Source organism: Tachysurus vachellii, chromosome 7 (genome assembly GCF_030014155.1).
Source record: "Tachysurus vachellii isolate PV-2020 chromosome 7, HZAU_Pvac_v1, whole genome shotgun sequence".
Lineage (NCBI taxonomy): Eukaryota > Metazoa > Chordata > Actinopteri > Siluriformes > Bagridae > Tachysurus > Tachysurus vachellii.
The window spans coordinates 19,444,836-19,467,747 of NC_083466.1; the positions used below are offsets into that span (position 1 = coordinate 19,444,836).

The window sequence follows — 22,912 nt, forward strand, 5'->3', positions numbered from 1 at the left end:
TTTGAAATTTGCTTATTAGTGTTGATAAAGAGATTTTAACCTGAGTTTTATTTCTAAATAAAATATGAATTTGATTGTGTTTGTGTTTGATGACGTTTTATGCAGAGACATCATTTTGTTTGTTTTTATCTACACAGACATCAGCATCTGAACTTTATACATTTTATTGATCAAAATAAATTCTGCAGTAAAAATCAGAGTAAACTGTAAATGATCTTTATTTATATGTGATATGTAATGACAAAGTTCCACAGTCATAATGTCACATAATCATAACAAACAGACTGTAGGATTACAATTAAAACCAGGTATTAAAATAATATGTATAGCACTTTAAAAGGAAATATGTATTCCTAAAATTTAACTAAAAAAGTAAACAAAATCTTTTTACTCTTACCATCTGATGATCAAATTTGGGAGGTTTAAAGTTATTCAGTTATAAATACAGGAGAGATGATCAGTGATGCTGAATTTTTACCTCCTACATGTAAATTAGGACTGAAGTATGGATAGAGTTTCTCAGTGAAAGTCTGACCAGTGAAAGAGTAGATATGAGAGCTGGACTTCACATCATAAAAGGAGACCAGACCCTCCTCATAATCCACAAACACTCCCACAATCTCCACCTTCTCTCTCAGTGTGAGGGGGACAGAGGGAATAGGACAAGCCTTATACTGATTCTTATTTCTCAGGATCACAGTCCAGAATCCATCCTGAGGAGTCCGTGTAATCTTCCCCTTCCTGTTAATGTTCTCTTTTGCGACTCCTAATGTCCATTTAGTTTTCCCTCTGACCTGCACCTCATAATAAAATCTCCCTGAGGAGAAACTCTGCTTTCCCAGAACACTTGGACATGTATTAAACCTCTGTGGTGTATCAGGGAGATTCTGTCGTGTGTCTCCATCTCTCACTTGTTTTCCATCAGCAGACAGGATGAGATATGGATGAGCTGTATCAGGATCCAGAGTCACATCCACTGAGAGAAACACACAGTGTGTGATATGAGTAAACAGGTAAAAATATTAAATCATCATCCAGTGGATCAGATTCATTATTGGTTTATAAAATGATTTGTAGAAGATTTTGTAAAAGCTTTCTTTAAAAATGAAATAAACTTGTAGAGTTTATAATAGGAGTCTGTTAAAGATAAGAAATATAAAATGTTTCCTTCTGAAATTTTAGTTATTTGTTTTTTTCTTTGTAATTTTTGTTTTTCAGGAAATACACAGAATGAGTCACAGAACATGAGAGAAAAACATTTGAGGTAAAAACCTTGAGTGTCTTTAGTGATAAATATCTGGTATGTTTTTACATTTAGAAATAAAACATGTGACTCTCAAGTGATTGAGAGAAACTGCATGTTTTTAAATTCTTTTTTAACTGTATGATTATAAATCTCTCAGACTTCTTTGTCCAGCAAAACAACAACATTCCCCTCTGATAGACAAAGAGTTTTATACTCATCACTTTTCCACATACATGGTGTAACAAATCATTCTGTCAGAATCATTCATTATTTCCACACAATGTTTTACTAACATCTAGAATCTTTCATTTCTACAAGTGAAGCTGAATTCAATCCAATCATAAAGCTGAACAGTGAAGGGGAAAGAACAGTGATTTACTCCATGTCGTGGAATTTGGACTCAAACCTTTGGGGGTTTATTTAATATCAGGAGACACAAAACAGTACAACACACCACAGGCTCGATTGTCTTTGCCTAGCACTGAGTAACACGGACAACAAAATTCACTTTTCTATGTTGAATTTGAGCACTGAAACATTTCAGAATAACTGAAAACTTAAATACTGAATCTGAAAATTTTTTTTTGAAAATCTGAATTATAACATATGAATCTCTGAACATCTAAAAAATGTAAATTAAATCTTAAATCAAAATTTTAACTCCTGTACACAGATTCACATAACTTCTTATTACATAAGAAAGTTTTGATAAGGAAAGTAAAATTAAAGTATGTAGTGTAACGTTTACTTCCAGTTAGCTCTCATCAACAATAACGTTTCTGCATTAAAGCTTCTACCAGTTACTTTATAAAATCATTTCTCCTGTGTTTATGTGACTCATACTATTTATGGTTTTACAAATCATCACATTTAATAAATAAGCATCAGGATGTCACATGGGTGTAGATTTGGTGTGAATGAGTTTGCTTCCAGATATTTTTTACATTGAAGTAATTTAAATAAAATTAAAAGGTTTGCAGTGTCTCTACATAATTCCCATCATCTTATCTAGCATTCAATCAATCTACTGATTCCATCCATTCATGTCTAATCTATCTGTTGTCCACAAGCATTTATGATTGTTTCATTAAAAATATTACACAGAGCATAAGTCCAAATGAAGGCAGACTGTAACTGATTAAAACATATAAACATCATTTATTTATTTATTTGTTTGTTTGTATGTTATTTGGTGTTATTTCTTTGGGGCAGTAATAGTTAAAGTGGTTAAGTCTCTGTGTTGATGAGCATAGGATTGGGGTTAAAGCTGCCCCTGCTGGGCCCCTGAGCAAAAGGACGTCTGCTCCAGAGGTGCTGCTTCTTCTTATAGTAAGATTTTAACATTTTAGTATCTATATGATGAAGACAGAGGAGAATCTACACCCCTGGTTTCTGCCCCTGGGACACCAGTGGATTTTCCTAGAGTCTGTACTTCTGAACTTACTGTAGCTTGTTCAAATACATAATGCCTTGTTTCTGTGTTTTGTCACAAAAAAATTATCCATATGAATTCAGTGAAATGTTGATGAGCTTGACAGGTATGTATTGTGTTACCTGATAGAATACTGAATAATCACATTATAAATGTTTCCTCTCAAGTTTTTTAGTTATTTGTTTGTTTACTTGTTTGTTTTGTAGAGTTAAAAGGTAGACGTTTTCCCTTTTTACCTTTTCCCAAACGCTAAAAGACGCTAGACGTTTGGGAAAATGATGAAGATTGAAGAAATCATAAAACACACCACCATAAGCAGATATACTCATTTACACACACACACACACACACACACACACACACACACACACACACACTCTGTCATTAGTGTGAACATGTGGAGGTTTTCCTGATTCTGATGAGAATTATAAAATGTTTTCCTTCTGCAACTTTACTTTAGTGATATATTTGTGTTTCTGATTTTTATCACTCAGGAAAGACAGAAAGAGTCACAGAACATGAGATAAAAACATTTGAGGAAAATCTTGATCCTGATGGACAAAATATTTCACTAATAGTCTCTATATAATAAACTGTGTCTGTAGTTTAGGGCTGAAAATCACAGACCTGAATTTCTACATGTTTTATTTAACTAATACAAAAAATATTTTATCAAATATACTTGTTTAGGGTGTCTGTTAGTGTTAGTGTAAAAAATATATTTTTGTAGAACACATTCATGACTTTTATGTTCAAGCTTATTTGTAAATGACAGAAACACTGCATGGTGTAAAAACTCTTTTCTAACTGCAGGAGTTTAAAACTCTCACCTTTTGGACAGCATAAAGATTACATTTACCACTGATAGTCAAAGAAATCAATCATTTATCATGCAGTTAAAAAAGGTATGAAGTTAATCTCTGTACAAACATACATCTGTTCCTGCATTATTTTATTAGTGAAATGTAAGAAGATGATCAGTGTTTCTAAAGTAGAAAAGGGTTTAAGGGCTTTAGTGTATGACAGTAATAAGGAGCTATAGTGAGGAGGATAATGAGACACTTTAATACTCCTTTTATCTGGAGAGATCTACAGATGAAAATAAGTCTGATGATGCAGTGGTGTAATGCTGATATGTCCATTTTAATATGAGAGGAAATCAGAAAGCTCACTGTACCTGCATACTGCTGAATCCTCTTCAGTTCTGTGGAAACTAATTACAACAAAACATCAATGTCATTAGATTTCAGATCAGTTATTGGTATTTTATATTTAGATTTTGCAAAACATATATCTAAAACATCTACTTTAGTCTATTATTAAAAAACTTTTTTTTATCAAATCTAACGTACAAAATAATTTCTCACCTGTTTTCTTTAACTTGTTATTGAGTGTTTTATTGAGTTTCTCATTCAGAAGCTGAGACAGAGCTGTCCTCACAGTGTCCCCACTCACATCAGTGTTAATACTGATCTCAGTCCAGTTCTTGGTGTGTGGAGGGCTGCACATGGAGGAGTAAATCTACAGGAGAGCAGGAGAGAGGAGAAATCCCTCAGCATGGTGAGTGTTGTTCTGTGATGTTCTGCATTGTCAGTGAGCAGAAAGAGGAACACTGACCTGTAGAAGGTGGAGATGCTCCTCAGTGTGTGAGAGCTGCTCCAGCTCAGTGTCTCTCCTCTTTAGCACACTGATTTCCTGCTCCAGCTCTTTAATAAGTCCTTCAGCCTGCGTCTCTGCTGCTTTCTGCTTCTCCTCCATCACCTCCAGCAGCTCAGCCTGACTTCTCTCAATGGAGCGAATCAGAGCAGTGAAAACTTCAATACTGTCTGCTTTCTCTTTCTCTGTGCTTCTCTAAAGGAGGAACACATTTTCACTTCCATCAGATAACACTGTTAGTGTACTATGTTTATTTCTACATAATAAAAAAACTACTGAATGTATCAGATATAAACAAATGTCATGTTTGTACACACTTTGCTTTGCTCTACTGAGTGTTTGTTCTCTTTTATCTTCTTCAGTCGGTCCTGAATCATCTGCTGCACATCTGTCTGTGTTTCCACCAGCTGAGTCTGAGGACAGAGAAGACAACTAATAATTTTGTTAAAAATGTAATTTTGCTAAATTTAAATTTAAATCACAAACTTTCTATCTGATCTCCTACTGGAAGTTAGTCAGTGTTTCTCACCTTCCTCTCTCTGCTCTCCTCCTCTATAGGAACAGTGCTGTGATTCTTGTGGTCTGTCTCAATACAGAACTGACACACACACACATGTCTGAGCATATCGTCGCTGTCGGGCGGAAACCTCGTATGTCCAAATTTTGTCTATTTCATATTTTTTCACATATCGATGCTATTGGTCATTCCCCACATGGGTCTGTTATTTTTACAAGTTATTAACCAATCTAAAGTCTTGAAAATAGCTTGAGCGCAAATCTCATAACTCCATTGGACACTTCAACTGTCCACCTCTTCTTCACTCCGCGGGAGAGCTTCGCGGCATATTTCTCCTTAATAAGAGTCGCAACGAATCAACACGTCTTCTGAGGTAAATGTCTTCAAAACACTGGGCTCAAAGAAAAAAAAAATCTTGACCCCCGCTAGTTCTGGTGCTCGTCTGAGGACAGGAATTTAACGCAAGACAATCCACTGCAACGCGGACTAAACCCTGTGCACTGCAGATAAGGTACGGCGTTTTTTTAATTTCCTGAAAAATAATGGTTTTGGAGATACGAGGATTCCGCCCGACAGCGACGATATGTTGGCCACCAGGTTCTCAACAGGGTTTATAAGCTTGTGTTTCTTAAGTTTTGGAACACGATTATGTAGCTCTAAATGAATTTTACAGAAACTCACAATCCAGACAGGATTTCAGGGCCTTCAGCTTCTCTCCACTGCAGGAATCACAAAGAACCTCAGGTTTGTCAGAACAACTTTTCTTCTTGAAGTGATCTGCAACCTCTCTCAGTGTTGTATTAATCTTCAGTTCAGGGGAATTCTCTTGGTGAATTTCTGTTTAGATATTGGACAGAGACAGTGTTGACTCTGTGTACCAGCACTGTGTAAGGCAGCTCTTACAGAAGTTGTGTTCACATGGAGTGGTGACTGGATCAGTGAACACTTTCAGACAGATCGAACATATCTTGGACTACTCTGATGTACTTCTCTGCCACACCTGACATCCTGATACAGTACCATAGCTCCTCTCTCAGCACCTTGTCATACGCTCTCTCTAAATCCACAAAGACGCAGTGCAGCTCCTTCTGACTATGTCTGTGCTTCTCCATTAACATTCTCAGAGCAAAACTTGCATCAGTAGTGCGCTTTCTGGGCATGAAGCCATACTGCTGCTCACAAATATCAACTTCCTTTCTTAGCCTAGCTTCCACTACTCTTTCTGAGTGGTAAAGCTGTTGGGAGATGAATGGGGTTTTCTGAACCCAACTATTTGGAGGACATTGTGTAAAAATCCACAGTGAGTGAGTGATTGCCACTAGTGCACTTTATTCAGTATAATATCATGGAATGTATGTTAAATACATAAGCGTGCAAATGCTTGGTGCAAAGCAAAAAATGTCTTTATCTGTCATTGTAGAAATTAAAGTAGATGTGGATTCCTTGTGTTCTTTGTGTTAATGAAACAACTGAATAAAATTTGATGAGGCTGTGGTTCTGAAGCACTGTGTGTTGAGATCATGAGTTTCTGTCATCAGCACTGCATGTTATACTGCTGATTTTAATGCTGAGCTTTCACCAGGAGTGACTGTGGTTATAAGAAATCTGATGGTGAATGAGCTACACCTTTATATTTACTGCTGAATCCTCTTCAGTTCTGTGGAAACTAATTACAACAAAACATCAATGTCATTAGATTTCAGATCAGTTATTGGTATTTTATATTTAGATTTTGCAAAACATATATCTAAAACATCTACTTTAGTCTATTATTAAAAAACTTTTTTTTATCAAATCTAACGTACAAAATAATTTCTCACCTGTTTTCTTTAACTTGTTATTGAGTGTTTTATTGAGTTTCTCATTCAGAAGCTGAGACAGAGCTGTCCTCACAGTGTCCCCACTCACATCAGTGTTAATACTGATCTCAGTCCAGTTCTTGGTGTGTGGAGGGCTGCACATGGAGGAGTAAATCTACAGGAGAGCAGGAGAGAGGAGAAATCCCTCAGCATGGTGAGTGTTGTTCTGTGATGTTCTGCATTGTCAGTGAGCAGAAAGAGGAACACTGACCTGTAGAAGGTGGAGATGCTCCTCAGTGTGTGAGAGCTGCTCCAGCTCAGTGTCTCTCCTCTTTAGCACACTGATTTCCTGCTCCAGCTCTTTAATAAGTCCTTCAGCCTGCGTCTCTGCTGCTTTCTGCTTCTCCTCCATCACCTCCAGCAGCTCAGCCTGACTTCTCTCAATGGAGCGAATCAGAGCAGTGAAAACTTCAATACTGTCTGCTTTCTCTTTCTCTGTGCTTCTCTAAAGGAGGAACACATTTTCACTTCCATCAGATAACACTGTTAGTGTACTATGTTTATTTCTACATAATAAAAAAACTACTGAATGTATCAGATATAAACAAATGTCATGTTTGTACACACTTTGCTTTGCTCTACTGAGTGTTTGTTCTCTTTTATCTTCTTCAGTCGGTCCTGAATCATCTGCTGCACATCTGTCTGTGTTTCCACCAGCTGAGTCTGAGGACAGAGAAGACAACTAATAATTTTGTTAAAAATGTAATTTTGCTAAATTTAAATTTAAATCACAAACTTTCTATCTGATCTCCTACTGGAAGTTAGTCAGTGTTTCTCACCTTCCTCTCTCTGCTCTCCTCCTCTATAGGAACAGTGCTGTGATTCTTGTGGTCTGTCTCAATACAGAACTGACACACACACACATGTCTGAGCATATCGTCGCTGTCGGGCGGAAACCTCGTATGTCCAAATTTTGTCTATTTCATATTTTTTCACATATCGATGCTATTGGTCAGTCCCCACATGGGTCTGTTATTTTTACAAGTTATTAACCAATCTAAAGTCTTGAAAATAGCTTGAGCGCAAATCTCATAACTCCATTGGACACTTCAACTGTCCACCTCTTCTTCACTCCGCGGGAGAGCTTCGCGGCATATTTCTCCTTAATAAGAGTCGCAACGAATCAACACGTCTTCTGAGGTAAATGTCTTCAAAACACTGGGCTCAAAGAAAAAAAAAATCTTGACCCCCGCTAGTTCTGGTGCTCGTCTGAGGACAGGAATTTAACGCAAGACAATCCACTGCAACGCGGACTAAACCCTGTGCACTGCAGATAAGGTACGGCGTTTTTTTAATTTCCTGAAAAATAATGGTTTTGGAGATACGAGGATTCCGCCCGACAGCGACGATATGTTGGCCACCAGGTTCTCAACAGGGTTTATAAGCTTGTGTTTCTTAAGTTTTGGAACACGATTATGTAGCTCTAAATGAATTTTACAGAAACTCACAATCCAGACAGGATTTCAGGGCCTTCAGCTTCTCTCCACTGCAGGAATCACAAAGAACCTCAGGTTTGTCAGAACAACTTTTCTTCTTGAAGTGATCTGCAACCTCTCTCAGTGTTGTATTAATCTTCAGTTCAGGGGAATTCTCTTGGTGAATTTCTGTTTAGATAATGGACAGAGACAGTGTTGACTCTTGTACCAGCACTGTGTAAGGCAGCTCTTACAGAAGTTGTGTTCACATGGAGTGGTGACTGGATCAGTGAACACTTTCAGACAGATCGAACATATCTTGGACTACTCTGATGTACTTCTCTGCCACACCTGACATCCTGATACAGTACCATAGCTCCTCTCTCAGCACCTTGTCATACGCTCTCTCTAAATCCACAAAGACGCAGTGCAGCTCCTTCTGACTATGTCTGTGCTTCTCCATTAACATTCTCAGAGCAAAACTTGCATCAGTAGTGCGCTTTCTGGGCATGAAGCCATACTGCTGCTCACAAATATCAACTTCCTTTCTTAGCCTAGCTTCCACTACTCTTTCTGAGTGGTAAAGCTGTTGGGAGATGAATGGGGTTTTCTGAACCCAACTATTTGGAGGACATTGTGTAAAAATCCACAGTGAGTGAGTGATTGCCACTAGTGCACTTTATTCAGTATAATATCATGGAATGTATGTTAAATACATAAGCGTGCAAATGCTTGGTGCAAAGCAAAAAATGTCTTTATCTGTCATTGTAGAAATTAAAGTAGATGTGGATTCCTTGTGTTCTTTGTGTTAATGAAACAACTGAATAAAATTTGATGAGGCTGTGGTTCTGAAGCACTGTGTGTTGAGATCATGAGTTTCTGTCATCAGCACTGCATGTTATACTGCTGATTTTAATGCTGAGCTTTCACCAGGAGTGACTGTGGTTATAAGAAATCTGATGGTGAATGAGCTACACCTTTATATTTACTGCTGAGCTACATGTACATAATGGTCTTCAGCAATATTTTTACCTAATATATTGTTATGTGTAAACTGACAACAGCATTATTTTAGTTGATACCTTACATTTGCTGTTTTGAATTACTTTCTTTGATTAAAGTACTTGATCTATGACATCTATGAAACAATCAACAAACTCCAACCTACAGACAGATAATTAACATCTTTTAAACAGTGAGAGTTCAGTGATGTGTTCATCCTGAATAAATGTAATCACAACAATATCTGGAGGTTGGTTAGGTTGTTTAGGCTGCTGTAGTGATGTAGGTTTTAAACCAAGTGTCTGAAAAAAGGATAAAAACAGTTATCTGTTTACTGAAATTGTCCATATTGGTGTGTGTGTGCGTTTGTGTGTTATAAGTAAATACATATAAATTACTCAGATAGAATATCTTTACAGATAAACATGGTGTTGAACTATCTATAATCTAGTGAACAGATTAATTCACCACATTAATAAATCTTTAAATCTAAATCTACAGACATTGTCATCATCCAAAAACACCAAATGCAGATACAGTATAATGCTCCAATTGTAGTAGTAAATGGTAGTGAAAGCATAAATAAACGCTGCTACATAATTCACTACTGAAACAAATCAGATCTACTTGGAAAACAATAATTCAGGCATCATTTTAACAACATTATACAATACAGTAATGTCACTGGGAGGGGTAATTGATTTAAAGGAGTAATAACTGTTTTAAAGGTAAACAATGTGTGAAACACCACAATTGTACTGTGTTACTGTCTACATCAATGTAGGGAAGAAAAGTTAGATATAAATAATACAAGTCAACAGACAATTTTTGAATAGAAAATTATTTATTAAACAGAGTCTCTAAAATCAATATTTTTCTTTTCAGAACTGCAGAGACTGAGTGTATTATGGTCATTACACCTGTAAAGTTTCAGGACTTTCTGTGGTTTTAATATATATAGTTCACAGTTGTAAGGTCAATTCTATTTTGCTCTACTCTTTAGTTTGAGATTAACTCAAGATGAACATGCAGCAACAGAACAGTCAGATTTTCAGCCTCCCTTAGTTGTATGCCTAGTAGTCTCAAACCGTCCCATCTCCAACATCTTACTACTGTACCAATAAAACCATCTCCTTCCTCTGTACATGTCCAAACATCTCACACTAGCCTCTCTGACCTTGTCCCCAAAACAGCCAACCTGAGCTGTCCTGCTGATCTGCTCCTTCCTAATCCTGTCCATTCTCATCACTCCTAAAGAGAACTCTTTTCCACACTCCCTGTCATACTGGATGGTTGACGCCAAATACTTAAACTCCTGCATCTTCTTGACCTCAGCGCCCTGTAACATCACTGTTCTACTTTCCTCCTCATTCATACACTTGTATTCTGTCTGCTTTAAAAATGATTTAAGTAACGTGTAATTTTTAAAAAGTAAATTATTCTTGTAAATCACATCATGGTTTGAGTGACATGGTGTCTGGATCAGGTAGCTATGTTAGTAATTTGGTGATAGAAAGAGCTTTTTTATACTAATAACACTTATTTTTTAGTTAATTTTATATTCAAATGTTAAACACATCTGTTTGATGTGTGATATTTGTTGATACTGTTTGAGGTGTGTTTGTGTGTGAGTACTTTTACCGCAGCATCATAGTGTTTGTGTACAATTGTGATCTTCTTACCAATACTCATGTTTATATCTGTAATGAAGAGGCGGAATCCGATGAAGGAGAAAACATTTGCTAATGATGTTTATTGAAAAACTCAGACAGAAAATAAATCATGAGAGTCAGAGACAAAACCGGAAAACAGACAATAATCCAAATAAACAGAGAGTCAAACCGAGGGGTGAACAAATCTGAAATCACTAAACACAAAGAGCAAAAACAGGGAAAACAGAACACCGTATTAAACACGAGTAGAACAAACAACAGCTCAGTATAGCAGTAAAATACTAGACAATATATAATGCTTCACGACGTAAACTAACGTGAGGATTTAAATGTCCAGAAGCACCAGAAGTGACACTGTGAAAGTATTATTATAATAATAATAATAATAATAATAATAATAATAATAATAATAATAATAATAATAATAATAATATATTTAAGTTAACCCAAAAGCAGATGATGTTCTTACAAATAAAAAATGTTGTTGAGCTTAAACGATGAATATGAGAAAAGTTTACAACTTTAGTTTTTATTTACTAATATTTAAATGTAGATTTGTTTCTATGGTAAATCAGACCACGCAATTTTTAGATGAGCAAAAATATTGAAAATATATAAATGTAATGTGACGTGTTTCTTATTACCCAGTTGTGTCCTGTTAGATTGATCATTTAAATAATAAATAGTTCTGAACATCTACACTTGGTTTTAGTCTCCAGTTTTACTTGTGAAGACTGAATGTGTTGTTAAAAAAGAAAAACCAGCATGAAGATCAGAGAGCTGCCTGTGGGAGAAAAGCCTCTGTACTGTAGCAACACTTATCATGGAGTGTAAAATCTCTTACATTTATCACTGTATAATCATTCCCAATGTGACATTTGGTTTGAAGCTCTAGTGCAGAGACATTATTAATGATAAGAACTAACCAGAAGTAAACATTACACTAAATACTTTTATTTTTACTTTTCTTTTTTTAATGTTCTTATGTAATGTGGAGTTTCGAGTGCCTGTGTTTAAGAGTTTAAAAGATTTTAGAGATTTTCAGAGATTCACATTTTAAAATTCAGATAAAAAAAAAAAAAATCAAGTCAATAGTCAAATATATTTTTTTTTCAGTGTTACCAAATTCAGATTCAATATTTCAGTTTTCCAACATACAGTAGAAAAGTGAAGTTTATTGTCCGGGTTACTCAGTGCTAGGTAAAGACAATCGAGCCTGGAGCATGTTGTACTGTTTTGTGTCTCCTGATATTAAATAAACCCTAAAGGTTAGAGTCCAAGTTCCATTGTTCTGTCTCCTTCTGTAAATATCTCAAGACATGTTGTAATGACTAATGTTGCTTACATAAATACATGTTGTTAAAGTTTATGTAGACTTAAAAATATGGTTAAAATGTAATGTTCCTGTGGGTCAGAAAGAAATGTGGATGTGAACAAGCTGTGACATGCGGCTTCTTAAAAACTTATAAACTCTGTATATGGTCCAAGAGGCGCACACAGTGTTTGTTTGTTTGTTTATTTTTTGGTATTCAGAATAATGTGGTGTCTTCAGAAACTACAGACAGACAGACAGAGACAGAGAGAGAGAGAGAGAGAGAGAGAGAGAGAGAGAGAGAAAGAGAGAGAGAGAGAGACCTTCACTGTTCAGCTTTATGATTAGATTAAATCCAGCTTCACTTGTAGAAATGAAAGATTCTAGATGTTAGTAAAACATTGTGTGGAAATAATGAATGATTCTGACAGAATGATTTGTTACACCATGTATGTGGAAAAGTGATGAGTATAAATTGTCTATCAGAGGGGAATGTTTTTGTTTTGCTGGACAAAGAAGGCTGAGAGATTTATAATCATACAGATTAAAAAAGAATTTAAAAACATAGTTACATACATATGAAACATTTCACTGACCAATCAGGTAGTACTTACACTATGAATATTAATGAAGCTCCCTCTGCTGTCCGTCCTTTTAGAAATTTGCTTATTAGTGCTGATAAAGAGATTTTATCCTGAGAGTTTTATTTCTAAATAAAATATTAATCTGCCTGTATTTGTGCTTGATGACGTTTTAGGCAGAAACAGAGTTTTGTTTTTATCTACACAGACATCAGCAGCTGAACTTTAACCATTTTATTGATCAAATTGAATTTTGCAGTAAAACTCAGTGTAAACTGTAAATGTTCTTTATTTATATGTGATTTGTAATGACAAAGTTCCACTATCATAATGTCACAATCATAAAACAAAAGACTAGGATTACAATTAAAACCAGGTATTAAAATAATATGTATAGCACTTTAAAAGGAAATATGTATTCCTAAAATTTAACTAAAAAAGTAAACAAAATCTTTTTACTCTCACCATCTGATGATCAAATTTGGGAGGTTTAAATTTATTCAGTTTTAAATACAGGAGAGATGATCAGTGATGCTGAATTTTTACCTCCTACATTTAAACCAGGACTGAAATATGGATAGAGTTTCTCAGTGAAAGTCTGACCAGTGAAAGAGTAGAAATGAGATCTGGACTTCACATCATAAAAGGAGACCAGACCCTCCTCATAATCCACAAACACCCCCACAACCTCCACCTTCTCTCTCAGTTTGAGGGGGACAGAGGGACTAGAACAAGCATGATACTGATTCTTATTCTCCAGGATCACAGTCCAGATTCCATCATGAGGAGTCTGTATAATCACCCCCTTCCTCTCAATGTTCTCTTTCGCGACACCTAATGACCAGTAAGTTTTCCCACTGACCTGCACCTCATAATAAAATCTCCCCGAGGAGAAACTCTGCTTTCCCAGAACACAGGAACAATAATCAAACCTCTGTGGTGTATCAGGGAGATTCTGTTGCGTGTTTCCACATGTCACTTGTTTTCCATCAGCAGACAGGATGAGATATGGATGAGCTGTATCAGGATCCAGAGTCACATCCACTGAGAGAAACACACAGTGTGTGATATGAGCAAACAGGTAAAAAAAATTAAATCATTATCCAGTGGATCAGATTCATTGTTTATTATATTACATTATATTATATTATATTATAAACTTCACTTTTTCTGTGTTGAACTTGAAATATTTCTTAATATCTAAAAACTTGATAAAATAATTGATATTTATTTTGAAAATCTGAATTATAAAATATGAATCTCTGAACATCTAAAAAATGTAAATTAAATCTTATATCTAAATTTTAACTCCTGTACACGGATTCACATAACGTCCATAAGAAAGTTTTGATATGCAAAGTAAAAGTATACCTATTTATGGTTTTACAAATCATCAGGATGTCATATGGGTGTAGATTTAGTGTGAATGAGTTTGCTTATAGATATTTTAAATAAGGCTTTGTAAGGTTTACAGTGTCTCTCCATAATTCCCATCATCTTTTTTAGCGTTCAATCAATCTACTGATTCCATCCATCCATTCATGTCTAATCTATCTGTTGTCCACAAGCATTTATGATTGTTTCATTAAAAATATTACACAGAGCATAAGTCCAAATGAAGGCAGACTGTAACTGATTAAAACATATAAACATCATTTATTTATTTATTTGTTTGTTTGTTATTTGGTGTTATTTCTTTGGGGCAGTGGTAGTTAAAGTGGTTAAGTCTCTGTGTTGGTGATCAGAAGATTGGGGTTAAAGTTGCCCCTGCTGGGCCCCTGAGCAAAAGGCCATCTGCTCCAGAGGTGCTGCTTCTTCTTATAGTAAGATGTTAACATTTTAGTATCTATATGATGAAGACAGAGGAGAATCTACACCCCTGGTTTCTGCCCCTGGGACACCAGTGGATTTTCCTAGAGTCTGTACTTCTGAACTTACTGTAGCTTGTTCAAATACATAATGCCTTGTTTCTGTGTTTTGTGAGAATAAAATGATCCATATGAATTCAGTGAAATGTTGATGAGCTCGACAGGTATGTATTGTGTTACCTGATAGAATACTGAATAATCACATTATAAATGTTTCCTCTCAAGTTTTTTTCAGTTATTTGTATGTTTACTTGTTACACACACACACACACACACACACACACACACACACACACACACACACACACACACACACACACACACACATTCCCACACACATGAGCACACAAAACATAATCCCAAACTCTCTCTCTCTCTCTCTCTCTCTCTCTCTCTCTCTCTGTGTGTGTGTGCTACATGAAGCTCTCTCTGTCATTAGTGTGAACATGTGGAGGTTTTCCTGATTCTGATGAGAATTATAAAATGTTTTCCTTCTGCAACTTTACTTTAGTGATTTATTTGAGTTTGTGATTTTTATCACTCAGGAAAGACAGAAAGAGTCACAGAAGACGAGATAAAAACATTTGAGGAAAATCTTGATCCTGATGGACAAAATAGTTCAGTAATAGTCTCTATATAATAAACTGTGTCTGTAGTTTAGGGCTGAAAATCACAGACCTGAATTTCTACATGTTTTATTTAACTAATACAAAAAATATTTTGTCAAATATACTTGTTTAGGGTGTCAGTTAGTGTTAGTGTAAAAAATATATTTTTGTAGAATACATTCATGACTTTTATTACATGGTATCTTAAGTATGTAATCTAGTGAGCCAGCATTAATGTATCCAATGTTAGAGATTTAAGCACTTATGTACGTCGCTCTGGATAAGGGCGACTGCCAAATGCTGTAAATGTAAATGACTTTTATGTTCAAGCTTATTTGTAAATGACAGAAACACTGCATTTCTAACTGCATGACTTTAAAAGTCTGACCTTTTGGACAGCATAAAGATTACATTTACCACTGATAGTCTTTTATCATGCAGTTAATAAAGGTATAAAGTTAATCTCTGTACAAACATACATCTGTTCCTGCATTATTTTATTAGTGAAATGTAAGAAGATGATCAGTGTTTCTAAAGTAGAAAAGGGTTTAAGGGCTTTAGTGCATGACAGTAATAAGGAGCTATAGTGAGGAGGATAATGAGACACTTTAATACTCCTTTTATCTGGAGAGATCTACAGATGAAAATAAGTCTGATGATGCAGTGGTGTAATGCTGATATGTACATTTTAATATGAGAGGAAATCAGAAAGCTCACTGTACCTGCATACTGCTGAATCCTCTGCAGTTCTGTGGAAACTAATTACAACAAAACATCACTGTCATTAGATTTCAGATCAGTTATTGGAATTTTATATTTAGATTTTGCAAAACATATAACTAAAACATCTACTTTAGTCTATTATTAAAAAACTTTTTTATCAAATCTAATGTACAAAATAATTTCTCACCTGTTTCCTTTACTTTGAGTGTTTTAGTAAGATTCTGGCATATGCAGTCCTCCAGGTTCTCCACAGGGTTTTTTAACTTGTGTTTCTTAAGTCTTGGAACACGATTATGTGGCTCTAAATGAATTTTACAGAAACTCAGTCCACAATCCAGACAGGATTTCAGGGCCTTCAGCTTCTTTCCATTGCAGGAATCACAAAGAACCTCAGGTTTGTCAGAACCACTTTTCTTCTTGAAGTGATCTGCAACCTCTCTCAGTGTTGTATTAATCTTCAGTTCAGGTCTCTTGGTTAATTTCTGTTTACATAATGGACAGAGACAGTGTTGACTCTTGTACCAGCAGTGTGTAAGGCAGCTCTTACAGAAGTTGTGTCCACATGGAGTGCTGACTGGATCAGTGAACACATCCAGACAGATCGAACACCGCAGCAGATCTTCAGACAGGACACTGCTGGAGTCATGAGAAACTAGAAAAGAAAATGTTACACATTGTTGATAAATGGTGTAAATGGAGTAAACTGTATCTGTAGTTTAGGTGTGAAAATCACAGAGCAGAATGTCTACAAGTTTTCCTAAACTGTGTAAAGGCACTTGTTGGGGTGTCAGTTACTGTTAGTGTAAAAATGTTATTTTTGTAGAATAGATTCATAAATATTTCAGTGAAAAATGGTTGCCATCTGACATCACTGATTGAACATCGGCTCTGTTTGGAAGACGAGAGGATGCAGAGTTTATTTAAACAACATTGTCCTGCTAGAAGTGTGTGTGTGGTTGGGTGGGTGCTGGTGTGGTTGTGTGAGAGAGTGAGCTGTTTATGGGAGGCTTTTTAAATCTTGTCCAGAAGTTTGTATTTATTGTTTAGTGATTGTACTTTGACTGAGCTTTGTTTGATATTTTGTAACAGGAAGTTTTTCTTTTAGTTGTAAGTTAATATTTGTTACACTTTTTCATTCTTTATTTGTTGAGTTCTATTGTTTATTTGGAAAGGGGTTAGTAGGGAAGGGGTGCCATTTCTTTTTGATCTTGTTTTCTCCTGTTTATGTTAGTAATGGAGTTATTGTATTGTGTATTGTGTTTTAATCTTTGTTTTTTATTTTCTTTTGTAGCTTATTTACTTTCTCCCTAAATTAGTTAGATGGGTTCTGTTTATTGTTTTGTCCTGATCCCCCTCTTGAAGTCTTCAAACCCTCCTGCACTTCATGTTTGTGAATAAATGAGCTTTGTTCATTTTCACTTGGTTGTATAGTGACATTCTTTTTTGTGACATGATTGGGGTTGAGTTGTTAATCCTCACAGTTGACACACACCACCTTTTATTCTGTTACTCATCCCTCCATCCCCAGACTCCTTTTGTTCCCTGGGGAAGTAACGAAGTATCACTGCTGAGCAAAGTGACACATTTTTCAGCCTGTAGTTTCATGTTAATGTTCATTTACAGATTCCTAGATTATTAATCTTTCATAAGTCTTAGACTTTATCAATATTCAAGAAGAATAATACATACAACACATTATTGTGATGTAATATTCTACCATGAATGCTGTCTGAACTTCTGTGCATGTGACTAGAAGTTATTTGTGACTAGAAAGTTTTATTTCCAGAGAAAATTTGTGTAAAATATTAGAGGGTCAGAAGGAGCTGGAGATGAGATGGTGAGACTCAGGATCATAAACAACTTAGGCAGACCTTGGTAAGATCCTGATCAAGCGTTGTGCATCTAGCCAATGATTGGTGATGTTTTCCTTTCTTCTGTTTTCTGCCTTTATAAATCATGCCTATATAACCTCAGTGTAATGGATGTTCTAGGCCCTTCCTCTCTCATTATACACGAGGAGCGCTGGGTCCTGCTGTGCAGCAGCACAAATACATTGTGAACCTTTTTACTCTTGCTTGTTCTGAACAGTGTGCTATTTGTATTTACTCAAAAACTTCCACAACAATAATCAGTCAGAGATTTTGCTAAATATATTATTTGGTAACTATTTTACATCTTTCTTTAACAGTTTCTATGTATTTGTTATTATTTATATATTTTATTTTTACTTTCTACAGAAATTTAGCTCAGTTACACAAAGACAGTTTTCAGGGAGTTTTTCATGATGCTTATTTTCAAGGTTTAGTTTTTTTTAATCATTTAAATTTTAATTAATCACCCTGATTAACAACTCACCATATTTATATTCCCTGCTTCATATCTATAAATACTGCATTATCAGAACTGTCAGTCATCACATTATCCGTGTATGTTACACACACTACTGCTGCTGCATATTGCACAAAAGCAAAATATTACACAATACTGTTATTAGCACTACCATGTACTTCTCACACTTTATGTACATAACTGACCAGTCATATATTCTGTATTCATATTTAATACTCACACTGTCTATATTGTCTCACATTGTCTGCATTTTCTTGTACAGTCTGTATTGTCCTGTCTTGTATAGTATAATGTTATTTATGTCTCTACTTTTGAGAGTCACAAACAGCTGGAACCAAATTCCTTGTGTGTGTCAACATCAACACACTTGGCCAATAAACCTGATTCTGATTCTGATTCTGATTCGTTTTTCTGCCGTTCAGTGTCAGTGAAATAATTAAATATACAAATATTAAAATAGCAAACAAAACATTTCACTTTTATATATCTATGCAAATAAATACATAGTTTCAGAATTAGTGTCAATAAATGTCTTTCTAAGATGTTTGTGTATTATAACACAACTCTTATTCATGTTACATAAGGTATAACAATATAACAATATAAAATATCCAAATATCCATCCATAACAATATAAAACATGTAGAATATCTATAATTACTAAACATTCAGAAAACTAATCATGCATAAACTGTATAACTTACATGAATTTGGTTCATCCATGCTGCTCTTTCTTCTTCTGCCTTTTGTTTGTGATAAAGATTCAGCCATTTACTTCCTCCTGTGTTTTTAACCTTTAGAGTAAGAATTACTGTAGTCTGTGATTTAAAACACATGTAAACATTCTCATCATCATGAGATTGTAATAAACAGAATTTCACTGAACTTTCTCTCAGCTTTCAGCTCATTAACTGTATCATTCACAGTTTCTCACATCCAGATCAGTTTGTAAGTGTTTAAGTGTTCTCTCTCTCTCTCTCTCTCTCTCTCTCTCTCTCTCTCTCTCTCTCTCACACACACACACACACACACACACACATACTTAGACTTTTTCCAGTTAATTCAGAGTATCTTACACATTTTGTCAAATTTAGTCTTTAGGCATAAGATATAATTGTAATTTAACTTTTATTTAAACCTTCATGCTGTAATCAGTTCAAATCTTTGAACAGTTAATAAAATACTGCAACCTTTGTCCCTGTTTTTCAGTCTCAGTTGATCACTGTTCATTAAAGGCAAAGATTTTGTATTCTGTATTAATATTTAATACTCACACTGTCTATGTTGTATCACACGGTCTGCATTTTCTTGTATAGTCTGTATTGTCCTGTCTTGTATAGTATAATGTTATTTATGTCTCTACTTTTGAGAGTCACAAACATCTGGAACCAAATTCCTTGTGTGTGCCAACGTCAACACACTTGGCCAATAAACCTGATTCTGATTCTGATTCTGATTCTGATTCTGATTCGTTTTTCTGCCATTCAGTGTCAGTGAAATAAAGTAATATACAAATATTAAAATAGCAAACAAAACATTTGACTTTTATATATCTATGCTAATAAATACAAATTATAAAGAAAGAAATAAAACAATAATAAATAATATAATTCTAATGAGGTATTATTTATTTCTTACATTTCATTACATATTTAATTATTAAATTAAATATTGAAATATGTAACTAATAAAGTAATGTAAATCCTCCATAGTCACAGGATCAGTGTAAATAAATGTCTTTCTAAGATGTTTGTGTATTATAACACAACTCTTATTCATGTTACATAAGGCAGTTAAGACAATTAAGCCATTCACTGAGATCATTTTTATAACAATATAGATTATAATAGTGACAGTCCTTCATTAAAACATGTAGAATATCTATAATTACTAAACATACAGAAAACTAATCATGCATAAACTGTATAACTTACATAATTCTGGTTCATCCATGCTGCTCCTTCTTCTGCCTTTTGTTTGTGATGAAGATTCAGCAATTTACTTCCTCCTGTGTTTTTAACCTTTACAGTAAGAAATCACATCATTCAGTCCACACATGTAACAGTATGAGGTTTTACTGATTAGTCTGTTTAACTCAGTTATGTCTGTCTGCAGTGTTAAACCTAATGAATGACACTAAAAGCATTTAGTCTGTGATTTAAAACACATGTAAACATTCTCATCATCATGAGATTGTAATAAACAGAATTTCACTGAACTTTCTCTCAGCTTTCAGCTCATTAACTGTATCATTCACAGTTTCTCACATCCAGATCAGTTTGTAAGTGTTTTTCACCCAGTGCCCACTGCTGTACTTCTATCACACACACACACACACACACACACACACACACACACACACACACACACACACACTTTTTCCAGTTAATTCAGAGTAGCTTACACATTTATTCAAATTTAGTCTTTAGGCATAAGATATAATTGTAATTTAACTTTTATTTAAACTTTCATGCTGTAATCAGTTCAAGTCTTTGAACAGTTATTAAAATACTGCAACCTTTGGCCCTGTTTTTCAGTCTCAGTTGATCAATGTTCATTAAAGATTTTGTATTCTGTATTCATATTTAATACTCATGCTGTCTATGTTGTATGAGGTTGTATAACAGTATGAGGTTCTCTTTCATCATCTCGTGTTCGAGATCCACCTATGGGAAGGGCATCCGTTCCTGACCTCTACAGAAGCATCCAATTGCACCAAGTCTGGCTTGACAGACAGGAGCGCGTGCCAAAGGCAAGTAAGTTAACGCCCCTTACCCGAGTGCATAATGCACCTGCACGCGCTACCTTTCCTCAGTTAACATTTGCTTCTCGCGACTTCTGCTCCTACCTCACAACTCTCTGGTTTTTTGGACTGCACTTGCTGTCTTTAGGAGGACATATCGGCTGATCAGCCTCCGCCGGACATGCTGGTCCTCAGCCAGGTTAGCTTCGCGAGCCACCCACGCTCATGCCCCACTTTTTTTCTGTGGGCTGCCCAGCGGCCGCTGCCCAGTGTGTCGATTTCGGGCTGTCCGACTCGGAGGGGGACAAAGACGACGCCGAAGTCGCACCCGGGGGCCTCCCGCGGTGCGACTTCCTCTGACTGGGCCGACATGTGTCCTTCCCCGTTTGAGGATTTGCTACCGGCCGACGACCATTTCCCCGACGGACCGGCAGGTTCCGGGGACGGGGACGAGGTCGAGGCGGGCCTTCTCGATGGCTCGGATGACGAGGAAGCCATCCCGTCTTCCGCGGTCCCTCAGGCTCTCTCCGCCCCGCCTCAATCGGTACTGCTGGAGCTTTGTGAGCACGCTGCCACGCGGCTCAACATTGAATGGCTGGCTCTCCTGAATGCTTCAGATCAGGAGAGAGATGTATATGACGGCAAGCTTCTGGGGCCTCCTGCCGGCCAGAGGAAGCAGCTTCTGCCCGTCCTCCCTGCGTGTGCTAAACACATGAGACATTGCTGGGGTGATCCGCTTGACCTGAAACACGGTCTCGCGGGGCTTGAGGTGAAGGATATGGTCCCCCCGTGATCGAGCCTTCCATCGCCAGACACCTTAACCCATCTCAGGGCGGGCTGCTCGCCCCACCCAAGCCCTTCCTCCCGGGCAAGATGGATCACTTCTCCGCGTCGATTCATCAGGCTTCATATAAAGCCTCGGCTCTTTCTATCCGAGCTCTCAATGTCTCCTCGCTGTTGTCTACGTATCAGGCTGAACTCCTGCTTGATTTGGGTCAACAACTGGAGAGTGGGTCGCCATCGCAAAATCTCTGGAAGGAGGCACCAGACGCCATCTGGGCGGCCGGCTAACGCTCCTGCTGCGGGACGCCAGTCCCACTATACGGGAGGGACCAACAAACCCTGTGGGAAACCACAGGCTCAGCAGAGCGCCCCCCACCCCCCACCCCCGCTAGGCCCTGGGGTAAGGTGTCCTTCGCCGCAGCCGCGGCTAGGATGCCTCCCAACCCCGCCCCTTCGGTCCAGAAATGAAAGCGGCCGACCTGATGTTCGGCCACAGGGGGTTTTCGGTCCGTGTTCATGGGCGACCAGCCCCCCGGACACCTGTTCTACCCTCCAGGTTCGCCCGTACAAAAGACGGAGGTTCTCTTTCGGCGAGGTCAGCCCCCCCTTGCTGTTCCCCGTGTCGTCCGGAGTGTGTTCCCCTGTTCCAGTGGGGAAGGACGTGAGATTTAGTGCAGAAGCAGTGTCACCAAACACCCCCCTTCACACTCCTCTCACAGTTTCAATAAAGGCTACGGCCCTTATATCTAAAACATTTACTTTAGTCTATTATTAGAGACTTTTTTTTTCATCAAATCTAACATACAAAATAATTTCTCACCACTATTCTTCTTGAAGTGATCTGCAACCTCTTTGAGTGTTGTTTTAATTTTCAGTTCAGGTCTCTTGTTGAATTTTTGATTACATAATGGACAGCGAAAGTGTTGACTCATGTTCCAGCAGTGTGTAAGGCAGCTCTTACAGAAGTTGTGTCCACATGGAGTGGTGACTGGATCAGTGAACAGATCCTGACAGACTGCACACAGCAGCAGATCTTCAGACAGGACACTGCTGAAATCATGAGAAACTAGAAAAGAAAATGTAACACATTGTTGATAAATGGTGTAAATGGAGTAAACTGTATCTGTAGTTTAGGTGTGAAAATC

General features: G+C 36.8%; 2 protein-coding genes and 2 pseudogenes across 2 annotated transcripts; all 4 read right to left on the bottom strand.

Moving 5' to 3' along the window:
• Positions 1–428: 428 nt before the first annotated feature.
• On the bottom strand, positions 429–6,813 carry LOC132849220 (E3 ubiquitin-protein ligase TRIM39-like; annotated as a pseudogene).
• Positions 6,751–8,483, bottom strand: LOC132849222 (tripartite motif-containing protein 29-like). Its single transcript, XM_060875483.1, has 5 exons — positions 8,423–8,483; positions 8,159–8,314; positions 7,490–7,542; positions 7,278–7,373; positions 6,751–7,155 (listed from the first exon to the last, which is right to left on the bottom strand). Exons 1-5 carry the CDS (start codon positions 8,481–8,483, stop codon positions 6,895–6,897), a joined length of 627 nt encoding a protein of 208 aa, XP_060731466.1. The 3' UTR covers positions 6,751–6,894.
• Positions 8,484–13,070: 4,587 nt separating this feature from the next.
• LOC132848790 (E3 ubiquitin-protein ligase TRIM39-like) overlaps positions 13,071–22,912 on the bottom strand; it is a 63,190-nt pseudogene continuing 53,348 nt past the window's right edge.
• LOC132848074 (E3 ubiquitin/ISG15 ligase TRIM25-like) lies at positions 14,975–19,114 on the bottom strand. The gene is made up of 4 exons (XM_060873577.1): positions 18,946–19,114; positions 16,080–16,544; positions 15,892–15,927; positions 14,975–15,027 (listed from the first exon to the last, which is right to left on the bottom strand). Exons 1-4 carry the CDS (start codon positions 19,010–19,012, stop codon positions 14,975–14,977), a joined length of 621 nt encoding a protein of 206 aa, XP_060729560.1. The 5' UTR covers positions 19,013–19,114.